General features: G+C 43.9%; 1 protein-coding gene across 8 annotated transcripts in view; it reads left to right on the top strand.

Moving 5' to 3' along the window:
• PGAP2 (post-GPI attachment to proteins 2) overlaps positions 1-22,628 on the top strand; it is a 39,043-nt gene extending 16,415 nt beyond the window's left edge. For 4 of the 8 annotated variants that reach the window (XM_027866310.1, XM_027866311.1, XM_027866312.1 and 1 more), the window contains exons 3-6: positions 19,203-19,455; positions 19,724-19,830; positions 21,810-21,918; positions 22,361-22,628. In XM_027866310.1, the coding sequence (XP_027722111.1) occupies positions 19,203-19,455; positions 19,724-19,830; positions 21,810-21,918; positions 22,361-22,491 (600 nt within the window). In that variant the 3' untranslated portion in view covers positions 22,492-22,628. Of the gene's footprint in view, positions 1-6,155; positions 6,253-11,242; positions 11,422-19,202; positions 19,456-19,723; positions 19,831-21,809; positions 21,919-22,360 lie in introns of those variants that run through there. The other 4 variants (XM_027866307.1, XM_027866306.1, XM_027866314.1 and 1 more) reach the window with 4 other exon arrangements.
• The last annotated feature ends 2,087 nt before the right edge of the window (positions 22,629-24,715 follow it).

Genomic DNA, 24,715 nt, shown 5'->3' with positions numbered 1-24,715 from the left:
TGCTGGGTCAAAAGGTATGCCCAATTTAATAGCTTTTTCAGCATAGTTCCAAAGTATTTTTCAGAATAGCTGAACCAGTCCACAGTTCCATAAATGGTATGTTAATGTTTTCCCACATTCCTTCCAGCATTTGTCATTTTTGCCAATCTAATGTATGTCATGTGGTGCCTCAGAATTGTTTAATTTGCATTTGTCTAATTATCAGTGATTTAGAATATTTTTTCATATGGTTATTGATAACTTGGATTTCTTCCTCTGAAAATTGCCTATTCATATCCTTTGACTATTTATCAACTGGGAAATGGCTCTTACTCTTATAAATTTGACTCAGTTCCCTATAGATCTTAAAAATGAGACATTTATCAGAGGAACTTGCTGCAAAGATTTTCCCCCAGTTTCTGGTTTCTCTTTTCATTTTAGTCAAATTGGTTTTGCTTATGCTCAGATCTTTTTGTTTTATGTAATAAAAAATTTCCATTTTACCTCCTGTGAACCTCTCCATTTCTCATTTGGTCATAAACACTTCCCCTCTCCAAAGATCTGACAGATAATTTCTTCTATGAATCTCTAATTTGGGCATGATGTTACCTTTTATGACAAAATTGTTTACCCATTTGGAGATTGTCTTGGTATACCATATGCCATGTGAGATATTGGTCTATACTGGGGGTGAGGAATCTACTGCCTCGAGGCCACCTGTGGCCTTCTAGGTCCTTGAGTGCAGCCCTTTGACTAAGTCCAAGTTTTACAGAACAAATCCTTTTATTAAGGGGATTCGTTCTATGATGTTTGGATTAGTCAAAGGGATGCACTTGGGGACCTAGAAGCCACATGTGGCCTTGAGGCCACAGGTTCCCCACCCCCTGGTGTATACCTAGGTTGTTTTTTGTTTTGTTTTGTTTTGTTTTGTTTATTAGACTGCTTTCCAGATTTCTCAACAAATTTTTTTTTTGGTAGTGAGTTCTTACATGGGATATTTGGGATCTTTGGGTTTACCAAATATTAGATTACTGTGCTCATTTGCTTCTGTATATTGTGTACCTAATCTGTTCTATTAATCAGCTTCTCTATTTCTTACCCATTAACAAATTGTTTTGATGATTGTGGCTTTGCTGTATAATTTGGGATCTGGTACTGCTAGACATCTTTCCTTTACACTTTTTTTTTTCATTAATCCCTTAATGTTCCTGACCTATTGTTCTCCAGATGATTTTTTTCCCCTGGCCCTATAAAGTATTCCTTTGGTAGTTTGGTATGGCACTAAGTAAATTAATTTAGATAGTATTGTCATTTTTATTCTATTGTCTCAGCCTACCCATAGAATTCAATATTTTTAAAGTTAGCTCATTCCATTTCTGGAGAGCTTTGTTGAGAAGTTTTCCCTTACATTTTGGCTAAATTTGCCTTTGCCTCTCTATACCTTCTCGCCATAATGGTCTTGCCTTCTGGAGGCCAAAAAACCAAACTTAATCCCTTGTGCATGATAGTTCTCAAGATACTAGAGAACAACTATCTTGTATCCAAACAAATCATCTCTTCTCTGCTTAAACATTTCTAGCTCCTTCAGCTGATCCTTGTGTGAACTCTCTCTGGTCTATTGTCCTCTCATTATACTGGCCACTTTTCTCTGGACCCCTTCCAGTTTGTCAATGTACGTGGTAAAATGCAACAATCAGAACTGAACACACTACTCCAGATGTGATATGACTAGGGGAGAAGAAAATAAGACTTCTACCTTCCTAGTGAAGCAATCAATCCATCAACAACTATTTATTAAGTACCTACTACATGCCTTGTAAGGAGATTACATTCTAATGAGGGTAGCAAGAAAGGTAGCAAATAGATATACACAATATGCATAAATGTATGTATACATTTATTAAATATAGAATAAACATAAAGTTAATAAATACAAATATAACCAAAATATTTCAATACGAAGTTGCTTGGGAGGGAAGGCACTAATACAAAGTTCTTTAGGGGGATCAGAAAAGGCTTCCTGCAGAAGGTGCTACCTAAGCTCCATTGTGAAGGAAGACAGGGACTCTGAGGCCAGAATGAGAAGAGAGTACATTTCAGGCATGTAGGACAGCCAAAACAAAGGTCACAGAGGAGGAATGGAGTGTTGTATCTGAGAAACAGAGTGAAGCTTAGTTTGGCGAGATCACATAGTACAGGAGTAGATTAATGTACAGAGAGGCGGAAAGATAGCTCAGGGCCAAGTTGTGTAAGACTTTAAAAGCTGAACAGAGTTTATATTTTATTTTAAAGGTAAAAGGAAGCCACTGGAATTGGTTGAGTAAGGAGATAATATGGTCAGCTCTACAATTAAGGAAAATCACTTTGGCAGAATTATGTAGGATAGACACTTCAATCAGGGAGGCCAGTTAATAAATTTTTGTAATAATTGAGGAGAGGGGTGATGAGGGCCTAATGTGGTAGTTGTATGAGTGGAGGGAGGGGTAAGATATGAGAGATGTTAGGAAGATAGAAATAGCAAGCTTTGTGCAACTGGGTGAGTTTTTGAAGTGAGAGAGAGTGAGAAGTCTACAAACCTGGGAGATTAGAAGGATAGTGGTGTCTTTAAAGAAAATAGAGAAAGTTGGAAGAAGAGAGGAAGAAAATAAAGAAGGAATAAGCATTTATTAATGCTTCCTATGTGCCTACTATGTGCCATGCATTGTGCTAAGTACTTTCCAAATATTTCATTAAATCCTTACAACAACATTGTGAGTTAGGTTCTGTTACCCTCATTTAAAGTTGAGGAGACTGAGGCAGATGAAATGAAATTACTTGCCCAGTGTCACATGGTTAGTAAGTGCCTCTGCTTGAAGTTAAATTTGAACTCAGTTCTTCCTGACTCGAGGTTCAGCATTCTATCCACTGTGCCACTTAGCTGCCTCAGTAGTTGTGATCAGGACTGAAGCTCAGGAAAAAGGCTGGAGTGGGATATCTAGACCTGGGATTCGTCTCCATTGAGATGATAGTTAAACCCATGGGATCTTATGAGGCTATTAAGAAAGAAGATAGAGGGAAAAGAGGAGAGGACTCTGGACAGAACCTGAATACTGTGCTTTTCTTTACATAGCCTATGGTCACATGAACATTTTTAGTTGCACATTTCAATATTGCCTTATATTGAGCGTGCAATCCACTAACCATCTGATGGTTTTCATGTGAATTCTTTTCACAGATCTTTCTCCCTTCCACTATAGTAATGAAGTTCATAGGATCATGGATTTAGAGCTAGAAGAGAGACATTAGAAGCCATCTATCTGGGGTAGCTAGGTGGTGCAGTGGATAGAACACTGGCGCTGAAGTCAGGAGGACCTGAGTTCAAATCTGGCTTCAGACCAAACACTTGACACTTACTAGCTGTGTGACCCTGGGCAAGTCACTTAACTCCAAATGCCTAAAAAGTTAAAAAAAAAAAGAAGCCATCTTTCCAACCTTTGTCTTCTAGGTGGGGAAACAGGCCCAGGGAAGTTCAGTGACTTGTCCACAATCACACACAGAGTCAAAGAGGAACAGGCCACATGAACTTCTACCTCCCCACAGGTGGCCTAGTAAATAGAGAATCATAGAATCTCTGAAATCAAATGGATCTTGAAGGGGGGACCGAACTTACCTTCCTTAGACATGAATCAGGTCATGTTACTTCCTCACTATCTTTAGTAGCTCCCTATTGCCTACTAAGTTATACTTAGATTCCTGCTCCTTACAATTATGGCCTTCATACACTCTTCCACCCTGCCTTTCCAGCCTTATGTGATACTATTCCTTTCTGTGTACTCGATGCTCTAGCCAAACTAGTCTATTCTCTGACTTCCTCCCTGTACTCTCCCACCTCCATGTCTTTTCCCATCCCATTTTTGGACAGTAATCATTGCTTTGAAAATTTTTCTTGTGTTGAACTAATATGTGTCTTCCAGTGCTAGTTCTGCCCTTGGGACAAAGTGAAAGAAGTTTAATTTTTCTTTCACGTGTTAGCCTTTCAGATATTTGAAAAGAGTTAAGTATTTTTCTTCCCTCCTTCCACTCATGTGCCTTCTCTTCCTTGTGCTGTTATGTCAACTCTTCTCCTGGCTAAGCATTCACAGTCCCTTAGTCCAATGTCCTGAGCTCCTTTGGCTCTTTCCGCAAGATCCTTCTGAACTAAGCTTCCTGCAGATTCTCAGGGACTCTAATTTGAGTGCAGATCTGCACGTGGCAGCCATTTCACTCTGGCTTTCGGCTGCCTGTTGTTGCCTTCCTTTGGCTGACTTCTAAATTTAGGACCAGCTCCTGAAAGCAAAGCAAATATGTTGATCCCTGAGCTGAGGACCCTTTTATCTCTACTTTTTGGATGACCTTGGGCAAGTCTCTTTTCCTCTCCAGATCTCTGTTTCCTTTTCAATAAAATGCATTGATTATGAACAAACAAGAGAATGGAAGGAAAAGGGCTTTCAAAACTATGAGGGGTAATGAAGATGGGCTCAGGATGTCTGAAGAAATACTCATAAATGGCCCAGAGCAACTACAGAGCCTAGCTCCATAGTCTCCTGTCCCAAAGTCCTTCCACCACACTACTACCAGCCAACACCAGGCCCTGAACATCCTCTCGACACTCCTGAAAATCCTTCTTTATTTCAATAAAACATTTATTTATTTTCAACATTCATTTTTATAAGATTGAGTTCCAAATTTTTTCTCCCTCCCCTCCCCAAGACAGCAAGCAATCTGATATAAGTTATACATGCATAATCATATTAAACACATTTTCACATTAGTCATGTTGTAAAAGAAAGATCAGAACAAAAGGGGAAAACAAACAAAAAAAAGTGAAAATAGTATGCTTTGATCTGCTTCAGACTCCATATATATATATATATATTTTTTTTTGGTAAGGCAATTGGGGTTAAGTGACTTGCCCAGGGTCACACAGCTAATGTCAAGTGTCTGGTCTGAGACCAGATTTGAACTCAGGTTCTCCTGACTCCAGGGCTAGTGCTCTATACACTGTACCACCTAGTTGCCCCCCAGACTCCATATTCTTTCTCTGGATGTGGATAGCATTTTCCGTCATGAGTCTTTTGGAATCGTGTTAGATCATTGTATTGCTGAGAAGAGCTAAGTCTATCAAAGTTGGTCATTGTACAGTGTTGCTGTTACAGTGTACAACGTTCTCCTGGTTCTGCTCACTTCACTCAGCATTGGTCCATACAAGTCTTTCTAGGTTTTTCTGAAGTCTACTTGCTCATCCTTTCTTATACACAATAGTATTCCATTACATTCATGTGCCACAACTTGTTCAGCCATTCCCCAATGGATGGGCATCCCCTCAATTTCCAATTCTTTGCCACTACAGAAGGAGCTGCTATAAATATTTTTGTGCATGTGGGTCCTTTCCTGTTTTTCAATAAAACATTTATTAAGCACCTAGCTTGTGCAGGGCCCTGTGTTTAGCACTGAGGATATAAAAATAGATACAAAATATACCCTACCATCAAGGAGAGTACAATGTAACATGGTACCTTACATAACTATGATATAATGGAGAGGGGGAAAAAGTTCAAAGCAGAGGTACAAGCGAAACAGTAGCTAGATTATGGAAGACCTTAAAAGCCAGGGAGAGGATTTTGCTTTTTACTGGGGAGGCAATAGGGAATTACTGCAGATTTTTGAGCAAAGGAGTAACATGACCAAATCTGTGCCTAAAGAGTAGTCTGTCAAGGAGTGCTTTGTGGAGTCAGGGAAAAGCATTGAAGACCTCCAGTTAGTTGGGTTGCAAAGTTATGGGAGGAATTGGGCAAAAGATGGACAGACTGAGCAGGTATAGACAGGCCGTGATCATCGCTGGAGGCAGCAAGTCAACCAAGTAGATTGCAGAACCATTTCAATGTCTGAGTCTGGCTGTGGTATGAAGGATGGATTAGCTAGATGGAGAGGGTTTAAAAGATGCTGTGGAGAGAATATCTTTTTAGGTTTGGGGTGGACAAAATGCCCTTTTAGGTTTCTTCCATTGTGAAGATTCTATGCATCTTTCTGGGTAATTTAGGAGAGAAACACAAAGCAAGGGGCTGGTGAAACTGGAGTTAGGAGAAGGAGGTATTGCTCTTTCTCAATGTGGAGCTGCATTCCCACCCCAATCCATTTCTATTGAACCACAGGTTCCCACACTGTTAGTGGAGAAGATGCTGGCTCACCTTCCAAAGGGAAGCTCAGTTCCTTTCATACATTCAACAATTTGGTCATCAAATATTTTTTTTAATGGTAATTTTTATTTATTTTTTTTTGTTTTCAACATTTACTTCCACAAGATTTTGAGTTCCAAATTTTCACCCCATCTCGCCCCTCCCCCACCCCAAGATGGCATGCATTCTAAATACCCCTTCCCCTAGTCTGCTTTCTCTTCTATCTCTCCCCCCCTTCTCTTATCCCCTTCCCCTTCTATTTTACTGTAGGGTAGGATGGATTTCTGTACCCCATTTCCTGTATTTCTTATTTCCCAGTTGCATGTGAAAACATTTTTTTAAACATGTGTTTTTAAAACTTTGGGTTCCAAATTTTCTCCCTTCCTCCCTCCCTACCCACCCTCATTGATAACGCAAGCAACTAAATATAGGTTATATATATGCAGTTACGCAAAACACTTCCATAGTAGACCTGCTGTGAAAAACTAACTCTATTTCCCTTAATCCTATCCCGCCCCCCCATTTATTCTATTCTTTCTTTTGACCTTGTCCCTCCTCAGAAGTATTTGCTTCTGATTACTCCCTTTCCCAATCTGCCCATCTCTCTATCATTCCCCTACTCTCTTGTCCCCCCCCCCCATTTTCCTGTAGGGTAAGACAGATTTCCACCCCCAACTGAGTGTGTATGTTATTCCCTCCTTAAGTCAAATCCTATTAGAATAAGATTCACTCATTCCCTCTTACCTTCCCCCATTTCCCCTCCATTGTAAGAGCCTTTTCTTTTCTGTTTTTTTTTTTTGTGGGATAATTTACCCCATTCTACCTCTCCCTTTCTCCTTCTCCTAGTATATTCCTCTCTCACCCCTTAATTTTACTCTCTAGATATGACCCCTTCATTTTCAACTCACCCTGTGCCCTCTATCTATCTATCTATATCTATATATATGTACAAATAATTTTTTCCCCTCTAACTACCCTAATACTGACAAAGGCCTCATGAGTTACAAATATCATCTTTCCATGCAGGAATGTAAACAGTTTAACCTTAATAAGTCTCTTATGATTTTCTCTTTCCTGTTTATCTCTTCATGTTCCACTCAAGTCTTGTATTTGAAAATCAAATTTTCTATTCAACTCTGGTCTTTTCATCAAGAATGCTTGAAAGTCCTCTATTTCACTGAATGACCATTTTTTCCCCTGCAGGATTATACTCAGTTTTGCTGGGTAGGTGATTCTTGGTTGTACTCCTATCTCCTTTGCTCTCCGGAATATTATATTCCATGCCCTACGGTCCCTTAATGTAGAAGCAGCTAAATCTTGTGTTATCCTGATTGTGTTTCTGTAATACTTGATTGTTTCTTTCTGGCTGCTTGTAATATTTTCTCCTTGACCTGGGAACTCTGGAATTTGGCTACAATATTCCTAGGAGTTTTCCTTTGGGGATCTCTTTCAGGAGGAGATAGGTGGATTCTTTCAATTTCTACTTTGCCCTCTGGTTCTAAAATATCAGGACAGTTTTCCTTGATAATTTCTTGAAAGATGATGTCTAGGCTCTTTTTTTGATCATGGCTTTCAGATAGTCCAATAATTTTTAAATTCTCTCTCCTGGATCTATTTTCCAGGTCAGTTGTTTTTCCAATGAGATATTTCACATTGTTTTCTAATTTTTCATTGTTTTGGATTTGTTTTACAGTGTCTTGATTTCTCATAAAGTCCCTAGCTTCCAATTGCTCTATTCTAATTTTTAAGGAAGTATTTTCTTCAGTAATCTTTTGGACTTCCTTTTCCATTTGGCCAGTTTTGCTTTTTAGGGCATTCTTCTCCTCATTGGCTTTTTGGACCTCTTTTGCCATTTGGGTTAGGCTATTTTTTAAGGTGTTATTTTCTTCAGTATTTTTTTGTCTCCTTTAGCAAGCTGTTGACTTGTTTTTCATGATTTTCTTGCATCACTCTCAGTTATTCCTCTACTTCTCTTACTTGCTTCTCAAAATCCCTTTTGAGCTCTTCCAAGGCCTGGGACTGATTCATATTTTTCTTGGAGGCTTTGGATGTAGGAGCTTTGGCTTTATTGTCTTCTTCTGGTTGTATGTTTTGATCTTCTTTGTCACCAAAGTAAGATAATATAGTCTGACTCTTTTTGCACTGCTTACTCATGATCCCGGCTAATTACTTGAGTTTTAAACTCTTTGTTAACGTAGAAGTCTGCTTCCAATGGGGAGAGTGTACTGTCTCAAGCTTCGGGGGCTTGTACAGCTGTTTTCAGAGGTTCTTCTAGGGACCTGTAAATTTTCAGTTCTTCCAAGGTGGTATGATAAGGGGTGAGGTGTTTCCTTTCCATAGCCATAACAAGCTTCACCACACCAGCATTCCTCCTAGCCCCAGGACTGCCCCTCAGAACTGTGACCCAGATCCAAGCACAGGTAAAGCAAGAGATTCCTGCCTCAGCACTGGCAAAGAGAACCCTGCAATCCCCCTCTGATCAGCCACTCGATTCCCCCTCAGTCTGTGGGCCAGAAGCTCAGGCAACAGTCGCTGCCCCAGGCCACACTCAAGATTTTCGGCTGAGACCTAGCTCCTCTCTCACCACAGTCACAGACTTTTCCCACTGACCTTCCACGTTGTCTTTGGCGTTCCTGGGTTGAGAAGTCTGGAAACCGCCATAGCTGCCCGCGATTCAGTTCTCTGAGGCCTGCTGCAGGGTCGCTGGGGCCTGCAAGCCCACGCTGAACTGCCCTCCTCTCCCTACCCGGCATGATATACCTTTCCCATCAACCATCCAGGCTGTCTTTGGCTGGGAATTTGTTTCATTCTGTCTTTTTGTGGGTTCTGCTGCTTTAGAATTTGTTTAGAGCCATTTTTTTAGGTATTTGGAGGGCTTTGGGAGAGAGCTCAAGACAGTCGCTGCTTTCTCTCTACCCCCCCATCAAATATTTTTTAAATGTCTTTTGTATGCAGAGAACTGTGCTGGGCTTTAGGAAAGCTATACAGAATTAGATAAAACATGACCCCTGGCCCCCCTCTCTGTTTTTCCCACGTCAAAGTGGCTTGGCATGGATTCAGTCTTCCCAGCTCTGTTCCCAAAATGAGGACCACTTGCTGAGAGAGCAGTGATATAAAGACCTGATAGAGACACCCTAAGATTCCAAGAGCTGGAAGGGAAGGAGAGAGTCAAACTATAGAAATAGATTGAGAATGTATCCTCAGGTTGGAAGTCAAACCTTGGTGGGTACTAGTGTGCCAGATAGGGAGCCTCAAGGGTAAAGGGCTATTCTAAGATATTCTAAGATGATACAGTATCTTGGGTGGCATATATTTGTGACCAGAGTTTGGTTCATTTGGGGGCCAACATGAAGTCTCACCTAGGGTCTGGAGTCAGGGTTAAGATTAAATCTGTGTCTTTGTAGGTTCTGTGCTTCTAGATTCAGTCAGTGTCAGATGAGGGTGATATTTGGTAGAAATCTGTCCCAGGGGGTGGGAGGTGTGGCTATCAGATGGGACAGAGGCCAGTTTCCTGGAGTAGGTGGGCAGAACCAGGGCCATGGCCAGAGAAGGATTGGTTAGGTGGTAGCCTGTAGGGTAGGCAGGGGAAGGAGGACCCCAGAGCCCAAGTCCCTCCCCAACCTAGCTTCATTGTGAATCCAGGAATCACTGTTTGAGCCCATTCTCTGCTCTGCCAGGTGCAAAGTGTGAGTAACCTCTCTCCCGGGATTCAAGGGGATCCCACAACTAGCACTATTCCCCTGTTAGTCTGCTTTCCTGGGGTAGGGGCATCTTCTCAGAATTGGCGCTTCAGCTTCCGTGCTGGGTCTAGAGCCCATCAGATGCTAGTGGAAGGGAAACTGTGCTCCCCACCCATAGCAGAGAGTAGAACCCTGGGTTAAAAGTCAGGCTTTAGTGTCCCCTCTCTGTCCCTTGACTCACTGTGTGGCCGTGGACAGTCCCTTTCCTTTCCTAGGCCTTCACTTTCCTCCTCTCTAAAATGAGGAGATTCTACTGGATAGTTTCCAAGGTTCATTTCAACCCTGTTCTGTGCTTTTATGATTTAAGGGAACAGGGATCAAGGCTAATTTCGTCTGGACTCAAGGGCTGAGCAGCAATAAGCTCCTAATGCTAGCCTTTGTCCCTACTAAAAGCAAGAGAGTCCAGGCTGAGAGAGGATGTATCCTTTACCTCTCTTACCTAATTCACAGAAAGTTTGGCAAGAGGGACGACTAAGACTCAGAGAGGTAGGAGGCCAGGCCCTGGGGCCCTGGCATCTGGCCCAGGTAGGAACTTGGGTGCAATAAGAACTGCTGGGCCATAGCTGAGATCTGGCTGTGCCTGAGGGTAGGATGGGACAGTGGGGGCGGTTCCTTTGATGCTTCTTCCCAGGCCACTCCATGGTCACTCTTGGGTACTGAGCAGGAATGTGGTTAGACCAGAATAGATGAGAAGTACCCATCTCCTGCCTGAGTCCCCAGTTAGTACCCTGAGACCCTCTTTCCCCTACACTGGCATCACTAGCATGATCCAAGGGAAAGAACCTTGGGTTAGACTGAGATCCAGGTCCCTGCTCTTCCATTGACCTGTTTGGGCAAATTCTTTCCTAGTCATTGAGTCTCAGTTTCCTTCTCTCTAGAATCAGGAGTTGGATTTGATCATCTAAGGCCTCTTCTAGCTTGGAGGTCTATTCTGTATTCTTCCTGTCTTTGTCTTTTTGTCTCTTATTTTCTTCTCTTGTCTTTTGAAATGTCTCTTTCTGTGTTCCTATTCTCTTTCTTTCTTTCTCTTACTATTTCTTACTGTATCTCTTCTGTTTCAGTCTTTCTGTATCTTTTTTCTATCTCATACTTCTCCCCAATCTTTCTCTGTTTCTATTCCTGTCTTTTTCTCTATTGTTGTTTTTCTTTGTCTATCAATATGTCTTTGTGTCTCTCTCAATCTTTTCCTCATTGTATCTCTGCCCATTTCTGTTTTTCTCTTTTTTTTTTTTACTTCTAGCTCTCTCCCAATACTCTGTAAGACTCTTGAGTCCTAATCTCAGTAGTCCCACAGGCCCTGGTCTCTCCCCTTTCTTCATGTCCCCTCAGGCGCCTTCAGGATGCTCCCCACGGCCTCTCAGCCCCTGGACCCTGAAGGAACTGTGTTCCGAATGCGCTTCCTTTCTCTGGCTTATTGGGTAATCACCTTCCCTGTCTTCGGCTTCTTCTTCTGCATCATCTGGTCCCTCTTATTCCACTTTGAATACACGGTGGCTACTGACTGTGGGGTGAGTGTTGGGGCCAGTGGGATGGGGGTGGGTGGAAATATTCTACCAGAAGGAAGGAACTAGACGGAGACAGCTACTAGGGAGGGTGAGAGAGCTCTAGCTACTTAAGACACACAAAAGGGAGGAAGAAGAAACTTGGAGAAAGACAGGTACAGGGATTCTCTGCCCATCTGCCTTTGCCCTCTGGGTCCCAAAGCCTGTCCTGCCTCTGGTCAACTCATCCCCAGATGGGGATGGCACAATTGGGGAAATAGATACTTGTTGCCGAGAACCCTGGGCTGAGAGCCAATAGAATTCATTCTAGTCTTATCTCCTGACTTACTTTGTGACTTTGGGCAAATGCCTTCTCCCCTTCTAGTCCCTTCCTCAATGAAAAGGTGATTAACTCAGTGATCTCTGCTGTATCTTTTAGCTCTGATATTTCTTTGTTCTACAGTCTCTTAAGATTCAATTATTGAATTCAATAAATATTTATTAGGAGCTGACTCTGTGCAAGGCCCTGTACTCCTCATGGCAGGTGAAGTGATTAAAACCAGCACAGTCCCTGCTTTTAAGACTTTATAGTCTGCAAGGGACTCCTACAGAAAGAGCTCTCTGGGCTTTTTCATGGTTAGATGACATGTGTAGTATTCTGCTCAGTTCTTGATGCCACATTATAGGAAGGACATTGACAAACTAGAGCATAGCCACAGGAAGGCAAACAGCATAGTAAGGAGACTAGAGGGACTTCACCTAGGATATCTATATCTACATCTATATCTAGATCTAGATCTTTATCTGTATCTATATTTATATCTGTTTTTTGGTAAGGCAATTGAGGTTAAGTGACTTCCCCAGGGTCACACAGCTAGTAAATGTCAAGTGTCTGAGGCCGGATATGAAGTCAGGTTCTTCTGACTCCAGGGCCAGTGCTCTATCCACTGCACCACCTAATTGCCCCACCTAGGATATTTTCAGTTGAAAGAATTAGGAGCATTTAACCTGGGGATGAGAAGACTTGTGAGGTGAGGCATGGTCACTGTCTACTAGTATTTGAAGGACTGTTATATAGAAGATGAATTAGACTTGTTCTGTTTTTCCCCAAATGGAAGAACAGTAGGGGAAGCAATGGAGGAAAGGGGTAGAGAAACAGGTTTAGGCTTGTTGTAAGGAAAAACTTCCTAACAGAGCTGACCAAAAATGAAATGGGCTCCTCCAGGGTGAGGAGGTCCCAGACTCTAAGGGAAGTTCCAGGGTGAGGCCTAATGTTAAAGTCTGAAAAGTCAGCAGCACAGTCAGGAGGGGAAACTGATGCAGGATAGATCAGGGTGGGAACCTGCAGCCTTGAGGCCACATGTAGCCTTCTAGGTCCTTGGGTACGGCCTTTTGACTGAGTCCAAGTTTTACAGAACAAATCTTTTTATTAAGGGGATCTGTTCTGTGAAGTTTGGATTCAGTCAAAGGGCTACACTGGAGGACCTAGAGGGCCACATGTGGCCTTGAGGTCGCAGGTTCCCCACCCCTGGGATAGACTGTGTGGTTTTTTCTGTGATTCTCAGAGGTCAATGGTACCTGATCCATCCCTATAACCTTCTTCCCCTTTCTTCTGCTGCTATATCTGGGATATCTCAACTTCCTGTTTTCCTTCTCACATACAGTAGTGCTGTGTGTGTTCTCTAGGGCTTAGTCACAAGGGTCAAGAGAATATACAGATTCAGAAATAGTAGCTTAGGCGATAGTCATTAGACAGGCATATAGAAGAAATGTGCCCAATCACAGACAGTAAGTTATCTAAATTTTCTCTGCTATTCTTTTGAACTAAGGTTTCTCTAATCTTATCTTTGCCTGTAATCTTCTCTAGGCCTGAGTGTCTAACTCCAAGCTGGTCCCAGATGTGAATAAATTTTCTGCACCAGAACATCCCCCAATGGTTATGAGTGTATTGGACCAAGCTTATTGGCCCATTTTACAATCCCTGTTTTATGCTCAATCAGCCCTTTCCTTCTACCAAAGGAAAACTTCCCATCACTTAAAAATATGCTATAGGACCCCTCCTAAAGTCTACAGTGAAGTATTCCATATGATATGGGAAATTTGAAGAGGGAGAGATTACTTCTAGGTGAGGGAAATGGGAAAGATTTCATGGAGGTGATGGTATCTGAGCTAGGCCTTGAAGGAAGAGAAGTAGTTTTGGAGATAGGTGAGGAAGGAATAGGAGAGGGGTCAGGGAATAGCTGGTAGTCCAGTTTAGATGAAGTATGTAGTATATGGAAGGAATTTATATTTTATGGTGCTGGAAAAGTAGATTGGGACCAGATTGTGAAGGACTTGAATGCCAAACTGAGGAATTTGAAGTTTACTTGGTAGACACTGGGGAGCCGTTGCAAAGTTTTGAGTTGAGGAGGAACATAGTCAGACCTAGAGACATGCAGCAACTAGGTAGAATAGTGGCTAGAGCATTGGACTTGGTGTCAGGAGGACCTGAATTCAAATTCTGCCTCAGATACTTACAAGCTGTGTGACCCTGGGTAGTCACTTAACCTCTATCTGCCTCAGTTTCCTCAACTGTAAAATGAGGCTAATAATAGCACTTGCTTCCCAGGATTGTTGTGATGATCTAATGAGCTATATCTGTAAAAGGCTTTGCAAACCTTAAAGCTGCATACAAATGCTAGCTATTGTTATCAATTTGTAATTGTCATAATTTTCCTATTTTGTGCATTAGAAAGGTTATTCAAGCAGTATTTAAAGGATATATTGGAGCGAGAGATATTGGAGGATAATGCAGTGGTCTAGGGGAGAGAGAATGATTCATAAGGCCTTTTCCAGCTTTACCTTTCCAGGCAAGGATCTAGGCTCTAAGAGAAGAGGCACAAATGACAGAATTTTAGGTTAATGGAGAAGAGATTTTTGAGCTGGGGCAGGGGAGGGAGAACGTGAAGATCTTTGGCAAAGGGATTTCTCCCCTTACTTCCCATAACAAAATGCATCCCCTCTTCTGAGCAAGTCTGTGCTTTCAGTATTTTATTGTTGTTCAGTCATTTAGTCGTGTCCAACTCTTCATAATTCCATAGGGGTTTTCTTGGCAAAGACACTGGAGTGGTTTGCCATTTCCTTCTCCAGGGGTTTGCCTTTTGTTAGAACTGTCCACTATGACCTGTCTGTCTTGGGTAACCCTGCACAGCAGAACTCATTGTTTCATTGAACTATGCAAGCCCCTTTGCCATGACAAGACAGTGATCCAGGAGGGGTTTCAATACTTAGTTCCACCTCATGTCAAAAATGTGTTCTGAAGCCTTCCTCCTCCCATGTGAACCCCATTCTGTGCCACATAACACTGTGAAAAAGACAGAAGGAGGAAGAGACTAAAGCTCTTCCCTCCCCTCTTTCTCCTGGGCCCCTAGTCTGGTTGGGAAGACAAAACTTCCACACAGAGGTCCCTAAAAGCTATAGGAACTCTGAGGAGGGAGAGATCCTTGAGGGCTGGGGGGGGGTGGTGGGGAGAAGGGCATTTAAGGGTCTAAGAAGAAATGGGGAAAGCTCTGGACCTGGAAGGGAGGGTATGAAGGTGGAGGCTTTCTTGGCTCTAAGAAGAGGGATATATAGGAAACATGCAGGTTATATTTGTAGGGTCAGTGAGTTGTCCAGTTTAGCTAAAGAGGGGAGGGCAAATGAAGTGGGTGTGGTAGGTTGAGGCAGTACTCTGTAGTCCCCAAATGCCAGGCTAAGGAAAATAGATCCTCTTCTATAGGCTATGGAGAGCCATGACAGGTTCTTGATTGAGGCAGGGATATGATCAGATCTAGGCTATGGAAAGATGACTCTGACTTCCTGCAGAGGAGGGGATAATGGGAAGAAGGAGGCTGCAGTGATACAGGTAAGAGGGATTAAGGTCTCAGGTGAAGTTTATGTGGATAGAGAAGAGAGGGAGTGGATGGGGAGATTTGGAAAGGGAGAAGGGACAGGCCTTAGGGACTTCCTAGGTGTTGGGAGTGGGGAAGGAGAATGATTTTTAAGGTTCCTTTCAGCTCTTCAGTGCTATGGTGACTAAGAGTCAAAGATAACTCCAAGGATACTTAATACTTTAAAATAAAAGAATGAATCTCTAATGGTAGAATTTCAGGGATAATATTGGCAGGGGGAGAGGCAGGAGAAGGGAATAGAAGCATCTTTTTAGCCAGAAGGTACTCTCTATTTTCTACTTTGCCAATCTCATTGTTAACTTAAAGATCTCGATTTGAGGTTGTGAAGGACAATGTTGGGGTACTTACAAGTGGAGCCATGAAGAGAGGGGGAGAGAAAGATGACTTCAATATGTTGTATAGTCTCTACCTAGTAAAGCAGCTTAATACAAGAGACATACTGGCTCTTGAATCAGAGGAACTGGGTCCAGATCTCATCTCATTCAAGTTCTGCTTCTGTGACCTTAGACACACTCAAGTATGGGCCTGAGTTCCTCTGTAACATGATGGGGTGAAACTAGATATCTTCCGAGGTCCCTTACAGCTCTAGATTTATGACCCTATACATTGAATTGTACAAGCTCCAACTCTATATAGAACATTGGGTTACATGTGGAAGTGGATGGGGTTGGACTTTAGTAACAAAATTTAGCTAAAACATGATCCATGCCTTTAGGAACTCACAGTGTGGTAGGGGACAAGAAACAAACAAAGCTCACTGCAAGACACACTAATACATGATAGATACATCACAGAGATAAGAAGAAAAAAATGGGATCCCAAGGAAAAATCATTATGGTTGGGGGATTACGGGAAACTTCTTGGAATAATTGGCATTTTGAGGTAAGAATTCAGAATGTTCCCCCCTTTTCTCCCTAACTCAGAGTCCCTCTATATCACTCCCCATTCTCTCTTCGTTTGCTTCAGGCTGTGGAGAAGAGGTTGCTAAGGACAATCCTTCTACTTATATCATTGATCCCATCCTCTCTGGTCTCCTCTGGCAACTTGCCTCTTCCTGTCATTTCCTCTCTCACCTATCTTCAGTCTTTCTTTATCTACTAGCCCTTTCTTTGCCACTTAAACAATGCCTAGGTCTTATTCTTTAAAAACAAAAAACAAAAAACTTCCCTTGACTCTACTTTGTCCTCAAATTCTTATCATCCTCTATGGCTTCTTCCTTTCACAGCCAAATTTCTTGAGAGTATTGTTTACACCCTTGTTATCTTATTTTCCACTCACTTCTCAAACCTTTGCAATCAGGCTTATAACTCGCCACTGAAACTGCTTTTCTGAGGTTACTAACAATTTCTTAATTGCTAAATCCAGTGTTATTTTTTCATACTTCATCCTCTTTAACCTCTCTGGGGCTTTGATACTGTTGGCTATCCACTCTTCTTTTCCTGAATAATCTCTTTCTCCTTGCTTCCATCACAGTGCTCTCTTAGGGGACTCCAGTTACCTCTCTGACTGAACCCTCTAAGTCTTCTTTGGTGGATCATCTTCCCCATCACTAAGTGTGAATGTGTTCCACTAGGCTAGGCAATGGGGTTGAGTGACTTACCCAGGGTCACACAGCTAGTAAGTGTTATGTGTCTGAGGTCGAATTTGAACTCAGGTCCTCCTGACTCTAGGGCCAGTGCTCTATCCACTGTGCCACCTAGCTGCCCTGTATTCCAAAGTTTTATACTGAGCTTTACTCTCTGTTTGTACATTCTCTTGTGATTTCATCCGTTCTCATGGGTTCAGTTAGCATCTCTATGCAGAAGACTCCCAGATCTCTATACCTAGCCCCATTCTCTCTCCTGAATTCTAGTCCCACATCACTGTCATCCTGTTGACAGTTCTATCTGGGTATCCCATCAACATCTCAAATTTAACGTTTGAAAAACAGAATTCATTGTTGTCCTCTAAATCTGCCCTCCCTCCAAACTTCCCTATTTCACTTGAAGGCATTACCATTCTTCCAAGTTACTTAGGTTCTCACTCAAGAAGTCTTCCTTGACTCCTTCCTCTCCTTCATCCTCTATATCCTATCAGTTGCCAAGTCTTGTCAAGTTCCCCTCCATAATATTTCTTGCATCTGTGATGTTTCTTGTTTGAGAGACAGTGTAGCATACTGGATAGAACTTTGGATCTGAAGTTAACATGACTGACATTCAAACCTGTTGCTGATACTTACTAGCTGTGTGACTGTAGACAAATCACTGAGCCTTAGTTTCATTATCTGTAAAATAGGGATACCTATAACCATAGGATCTGTCTCAGAGAGTTTTGTGAGGATCAAATGAAATTAATTCATATAGAAATGGTAGTTATTTTTTCTTACCATTCACATGACCGCTGCACTGGTTCAGACCCTTATTACCTCTTGCCTGAAATATTGTACTAACTCCTAATTGGTCTCCCCATTTTTGGTCTCTTCCTTCTTTAATTATTTTCCACGTTGTTGCCAAATGAACATTCCTAAAATATAGGTTTGGTCATGTTGCTCCCTGCTCAGAAATTTCCAGTGTCTCCTTTTTGCCTTTTACACCGCAGCCTGGCAGTTAGGGAACTCCACAATTTGTCTCCCGACTACCTTTTCCACCTTATTTTACGTTGCTCCCGTCATCCATCTCCATGACTTTGCCCGGGACTGTCCTCCCAGAACCTCCTGGAATTCCTCCATCACTTCTGTGCTTTCAAATTGCCTAGACCCCAAAGAGACTGAGTAACTTACCTAAGGTCATACAACCATTATGGGAGATTTGAACCCAGGTCATCCTGACTCTGAGGCTAGCTGTCTATCTACTCTAACATGGACACCTGACTTGCACAGAGTAAGCATGTGATAAATGTATATTGAATTGAATTAAAGTGAAAGCAAAATGGGGTAGAGAGGCCATTCTAGGCCTAGGTGAACAAAGAAAGAGAGGCAAGAGAGCCTCCTTAGGGAGACTGAGATTAGTCCACTTTGGCCTGAGCATACAGTACAGGGAGGAGATTGATAGGAAATGATACTGGAAAGGTAGATATGTCAAGAGTCCACTCTCCTTCTCCCTGTGGCTCCATCTGTAGTCCTGGGAATTGATAATAATGAAGATCATAATAATTTATCTATTTCTAGCTCTGTAAGATTTACAAAAAGTGCTTTCCTCACAACAACCCTGGATATAGGTAATGTATTTTAATCCTCATTTTATAGCTGAGGAAACTGAAGTTCAGATAACTCATCAAGGCTGTATGTTTGATTCGGGGTGGGGGGAGGAACAGACATAGAGCACACCCTTATTGAGCTCCTGGCCTGGTTGGGGAGATAGGTCCTACATTTGGTGAGAGATGGGGGAGCATTCTGAACACAGCACAGGGTGGTTGACAGCCAGGTGGTTCTTAACTGTCAGGGACACAGGAAGTATCGTCATGGGCTAGGGTGGTCAGGGAAGGCTGCATAAAGGAGGCAGGCCTTGAAAGACACTACTAGTAGTGATAATAATAAAACATTCTTAAATTTCTATGGCTCACTGACATGTCTGGGCAAATGTAGGCAACAGTTTTGTCTGTGATGATGCTCTAATGATGACAGTGACAACAATGATGATGATAGTGCCATTTTTGATACTGATTAGTTGTATAGCTGTGAGCAAATTACATCTGAGTCTCAGTTTCTTCATCTGTGAGATAGGGGAAATAATCCTTACATTAGCTACCTATCTCATAGGGTTGTTGCAAGGAAAATACTTTGTAAGCCTTAAGTTTATTGTAAGATAGAGTGGCCATGTTTACACACTTTCCCTGGAGGTTGAGTCATCCTGGGGACCCCTCCAAGGCCTGGTCCACTCCACTCCATCCCTTTTGCCTTAGGTGCCCAATTACCTTCCATCGGTGAGTTCAGCTATTGGTGGGGAGGTGCCCCAGCGGTACGTCTGGCGTTTCTGCATCGGCCTGCACTCTGCCCCCCGCTTCCTGGTGGCCTTTGTCTACTGGAACTACTACAGGAGCTGCCCTTCACCCTGCTTTGGCTATGACCAGCTCTGCCTCCTCAACTTGGGTCTCAACCTCCTGGAGAATGTGGCCCTGCTTCTGCTCACCTATGTCTCCTCCTCAGAGGACTTCAGTATGTGGACTAAGCCTGGCTTTGGGAGCCCCCATTCTGAGGGGGAGACATGGCACCTGTCCTCATGGAGCCCCCAGGCTGAGGAGAAAACCTTGCTCCTCCCCTCAGGGAGTCACGGTCTTAATGGGTAGACGTGGCTCCTATGCTCAGGGAGCCCTGAGCCTGAGGGGTCTAGACGTGGAGGCCTGGGATAAGAAGGAGACCCCCAAGGGGAGGGTCCTCGGGTTGCAGGGGAGTGGGACAAGCTCATCACTCCCTCCTTCTCCAGCCATCCATGAGAATGCCTTCATCGTGTTCATCGCAGCAGCTCTGGGCCACATGCTGCTAACCTGTATCTTGTGGCGTCTGACGAAGAAACATACAGTAAGTTTGGAGGTAAATGTCACTGCTCTATCTTCTTGGCTTTGGGGGCTTGAGAACTGGGTTTAGGCAGAATAAGGGGTGAGGCAACAGAGCTCAGGATTGGGAGGATGGAATATAGAGGAACATAGGGCATGGGATGGAAAGTGGGAACCCTCAGGGGATCAGGAGAGCCTATAAAAGTCTGGATCCACACTGGGGTCTGGGTACTAAGGCAGGCCGTGGGGAGAAGTAGTCCAAGTCAGAAGCCAGAAATATCAGGAGTCACGGACTTAGGTAAGAATTATTGGTGGGATGTGGGGGGGATAGAACCCCAAGAAATGTGTGAGGTGAGGTTACAAGCAATGACAGAACTTGGGAGGACTTGCCAGAAGGTATTTCTGCTTGGGGGTGTCTGGAGTTTCCTAGGCACATGTTTCCTTCAGCCTTATTGAATGCCCTTTAGCTATCTTTTGGCATTTCTGTCTCTGCCTAAAGCCATTTCTGTCTGTCTCAATATCTCTCAGTCTCTCTGGCCATCTCTTAAGCGTCACTTCATCTTTCTGAGATTCGGTAACCTCATCTATAAAGTCTTAAACCAGGTACAACTTCACAGGGTTGTCGTGTGCTAAATAATTTGTCAATCTTAGAAAAAACGTGACCATTAGAGAAATGTACATCCTTATCATCACCATCTTCTTTGGCTATCAAAATTAAGATCTCTGGCTTTCACTGTATCTTCCACTGCTTCTGACCATTTCTGTGGGTCTCTGGCTGCCTCTCTCTGGCTCTCTCTTTGCCTCTTGGGCCATATCCCTCACTGAATCAGTATCCTGACTATTCACCTGTCTCCCACATCTGCTTCTCCCACTCTAAAATCCTTTTCTTTGTCTAGTCTGAGGGCATAGGTGGGATGTGGACACCAGGGGGCAATGTGTTCCTAGCCAGAGCCTTCTGGGTGGGAGCCGATTGGCTCCAGGCCAGATTGGGGAAAAGATATGGGGGTAGAAGCACTGAGGAGGAAAGTGGAAGCCCTACCCCCCACTGCCTCAGCTCTGCAGAAGTTAATTGCAGGATGGCAATCAGGGGTTCTCTTGTACCCCCAAGCAACGAAACTTTCTCCAACGCCTTCTGTATTGCACAAGTCTTCCCCTTCGAGGGAGGCAAGTAGTCCTAGTGTCTGGGACTGGACAGGCCTCACATTGCCTGAACCAAAGACTCCATGAACAGGGATGAGGGTGGGGTGTGGTTTGGAGAGATGGAAGATAGAAGGATGAAGGGATGGGGAGATGGATGGGATTAGACACATGGAGATGAGGAATGGAGATAAAATATGGGCAACAGAGAAATGGAATGATGAGATGGAAAGTGGAGGGTTTAGAAGATGGAAGATTGGGGAAAGGGGAAATTGGGGCATAGGGAAGTACAGAGATGAAGACAGAGTGAAGACCTAGATGACTGTAGGACCTGGGGCCCTGGAAGCCATAGGGCAGGCCTCCACGTTTGAATGACAGGAAGACGTTGGTTGGGTGCAGGCGGGTAATGGGGGATGGGGATGTGGCCGCCCTAACGGCTCCTCCACCCCCTCTCTTTCCCCTGTGGTTTCCTCCTTCCCCGGTAACTGCAGAGGAGGGAGTCCTAGCGGCAGTGGCTCTGGGTGGCTTCAAAGGTGGGGGAGGCCAATACTAGGGCCAGGCCCAGGGAGCCCAGAGTCGAGGATCCATTCAGATTCAGGCCTGGGCTGGTAGATGGCTCAGTTTCTGTGGGTTCTCTGGAAGAGAAGGCCCTCATGAGGCCAGGGAAAAGCAACAGGCTTATATCCTGCATGGTTCCCCACACTTAACCCCCAACACATACACTAAGAATACTTATGCCTGCTGGGGTCAGGTACCTTTGTTCTGGGCAGTGGGGGTGGGAAAAACAACCTTGCCCTTGGGGGATCCCCCTACCCATTGGAGGACCCCCCTACCCATTGGAGGACCCTCCAAGTAACCAGTTATCTATCTATTCCTTAGGAACGTAAGTCCTACAGCTGGAAACAACGACTTTTTATTGTCAACTTTGTCTCTTTCTTTATGGCCCTAGCTGTCTACTTCCGACACAACATGTACTGTGAACCAGGAGGTGAGGTTGGGGCCTGATCCAGGGTTGTTCCTGCTGGCGCAATGGGCAAGGGACCTGTCTGGCTTCTCTCCAAGGGAAAGTTTGGATCAGAAGAGTGGTGGAGACCACAATGGGGGCATTGGTCTCTAGTTTAATGGTAGTCTTTGATAGAGGGTGTGTTGATGCATCTTGGTGATTGTTGCACAGTGTGGTGGAAAGAGCCCTGGAATTGAGTCAGGAGAACTAGGTCCCCTTTGGGGAGCTTGGACCAATCACTACTTCTCAGCACCTCATTTTCCTCTTCCATAAAATAAGGGGATTAGATTAGAATATTCCCTTAAGGTCCTTTCCAGCACTAACTCTCAAATTCCCATGTTGATCTCCCAGGCTGCACTGGGGTGGGTAGTAGGCAGAGCTCTCTGGGCCCCTTTGTTCACTTGCCTTCCTTTTCCCCCACCCTCAGTGTACACCATCTTTGCGGTCCTTGAGTACACCGTGGTTCTGACTAACATGGCCTTCCACATGACTGCCTGTTGGGACTTCGGGAACAAAGAGGTGTTCATTACCTCTCCAACAGAAGATAAAAGATTCTGAGCTGGGCTGGACCATGTTGGAGAAGACCCAGCCTGATTAGAAGGGTGCAGAGGGGACAGAGAATGCACTCTCTGCCCTATCCTTCAGATTCACCCATCCCAGAAACTGATGGAGAAAATATAGAACTCTAGCCCTCAGCTGGTTCTGTGTCCTCTTTCTGCTGGGCCCTGGGCGGAGGGAGGGAAGAGGAAAGGGGGGAGGGGGTAGAAGGGTCAGCCAAGAGATACCTCTGTCCCTTGCCCCAGGCTCCTCCCCTCCATTCTCCCAACCTCTACTCCCATGTGTATGGTGTCCAGCTTCCAGGACAGCTTCAGGTATGAAGCCTAGGCAACTTTAGGGTGTAGCGGACCAGCTCACTGGGGTTAGACACAGGGAGGCCATGAATAGAGGAGGAGGAAGAGGTACCCCAACCAAATGAGACACATAATCAGGCCTGAAAAATCTCCCACGTTGCACCATCACTACAACATTAAGTGCTGGACTGCTGCCTACTAGCACTATTATTCCCCTTCCCAAAATGGTGACTTTTTCCCTTTTGAATTGCCCCTGGGAACGGATCTAGAACTGGAAGTCCGTTTGCCTGGTTCTAGTTACTGCTGTAACTAGGAACTAGTTAGCTTCTTCGTAAAGTAATAGGTTTGGATTAGATGACCTCTAAGGCCCCACCCACCCCAACACTGGTTGTCTTGGCTCCATTTTGGGGGATGGTGATGTCACAGTATGGTTTGCCCTAAGTGGGGCCCTACTTCCTGAGTGGCACCAGATTATTTTCATGGTCTTTATTTCCCCCCACAGAACTTGTCCCAGATATTCTGGATTTCTTTTCTCTGCCTAGTACAAATCTTTATAGACTGGAATTTATGATGAACAACAGATGAACAGGTATACTCAGCCCTGAGTTTGCTGGGCTACTTCTGCCCATCACTATCAGTCTTCTACTCATCCTAACTCTGGCCAACTGATTTCCATTCCTGAGGATTCCTCTTCATCCCCATTCCCACCCAGGGAATTCTGTCTCCCCCTCCAAATTTCATCTTATTCTGTAGAATCATGTTCTCCCTCCCTAAGGGACACTGTGGTTGTACATTTAAGGAAAACTTTTTTTTTTTTTGGCCAATACCCTGTCTAGGCTAGGACCATGTGTTCTGGGAACATTGAAGGTTGGGGAGTGCCCCTTGTTTTCAGTGATAAAACTGAGTCCTGTGACAGGTACCTAGTGCCCATAGGTGTAATTGGAAGTATTAGCATGCAGGATTCCAGGGAACTAGGCCTTCCTTCTAGAGTGAACCTAGGCCCCCAATTAGAGTGGCATCTAGTACTCTATATTCTAAGGTCCTTTGTTAGCTTACACTGTGTACTTTTGCCCTGGTAGAGTATTGAGTCAGGTGACCTGAATTTTAGTCCAGGTTCTGCCATTAACCTAGTAAGTGACTTCAGGCAAGGTTCTTCCCCTTTGGGTGGCTCAGTTTACTTCTTTGTAAAATGAAAGGTGTTAGACAAGATGGTCTTCAGCTCTGGTAGCTGACACCCTCTCCCTCCCTGTTCTTTTAATATTTCTGTGGCAAAACATTTAGTTGTCAATATTGCCAATATTGTTGTAGTTATTTTCTTGCCTTCATTCAGGAAGTTCTTCTAGTCTAGCTCCAAATCTTATGATTGATCTCCCCTCCTTCAGGCCAGAAACATACAGGTATTCAACCTCTTGGGTCAAGTGACAAGATTAACAACTCTTTGGACATTTACAGGTAGCCTGGACCCAGTGCTCAGGATCCTTGGCACTGGGGAATCTGAAGAGTCTTTATGTTTCAAATTCTACTTATTGGGAGGAAGACTACCCCTGAAGAAGGAATATAAGAAACAGGGCACATTCAGGGTGGCAGAAGGCTGGATGTCCTGGGAAGGGGGAAAGCTCAAAACAGAAGTCTCTCTCCGCCAAGGGTCATTCTCAAGAGCTGCTCTACCCATCTGGGTATGGCTGCACCTGCCCTACTGTTAAGGAAATGGTGGTTGGGGGTGGGAAGGGAAATTGGTGACAACAGAGGCTCTTCTGTGGACCTACAGGCTTGTTAAAAACAGCTTCCAGTTGCCAAGGAATCCCACCCCACCAGTCCTCAACCAATGCTACCACACACCCTAGTCTTGAAGGTCCTCTCCACCCCCCCAAAACCCCCCTAACTTCTCCCTGCACAGCTCCCTTCCCCCCACTACAAAGGGAACAGTTGGG

This window comes from Vombatus ursinus, unplaced genomic scaffold, assembly GCF_900497805.2.
Source record: "Vombatus ursinus unplaced genomic scaffold, bare-nosed wombat genome assembly UNPS02014780.1, whole genome shotgun sequence".
In the NCBI taxonomy this organism is placed as follows: domain Eukaryota; kingdom Metazoa; phylum Chordata; class Mammalia; order Diprotodontia; family Vombatidae; genus Vombatus; species Vombatus ursinus.
This window is presented reverse-complemented; position numbering and strand designations above follow the sequence as displayed.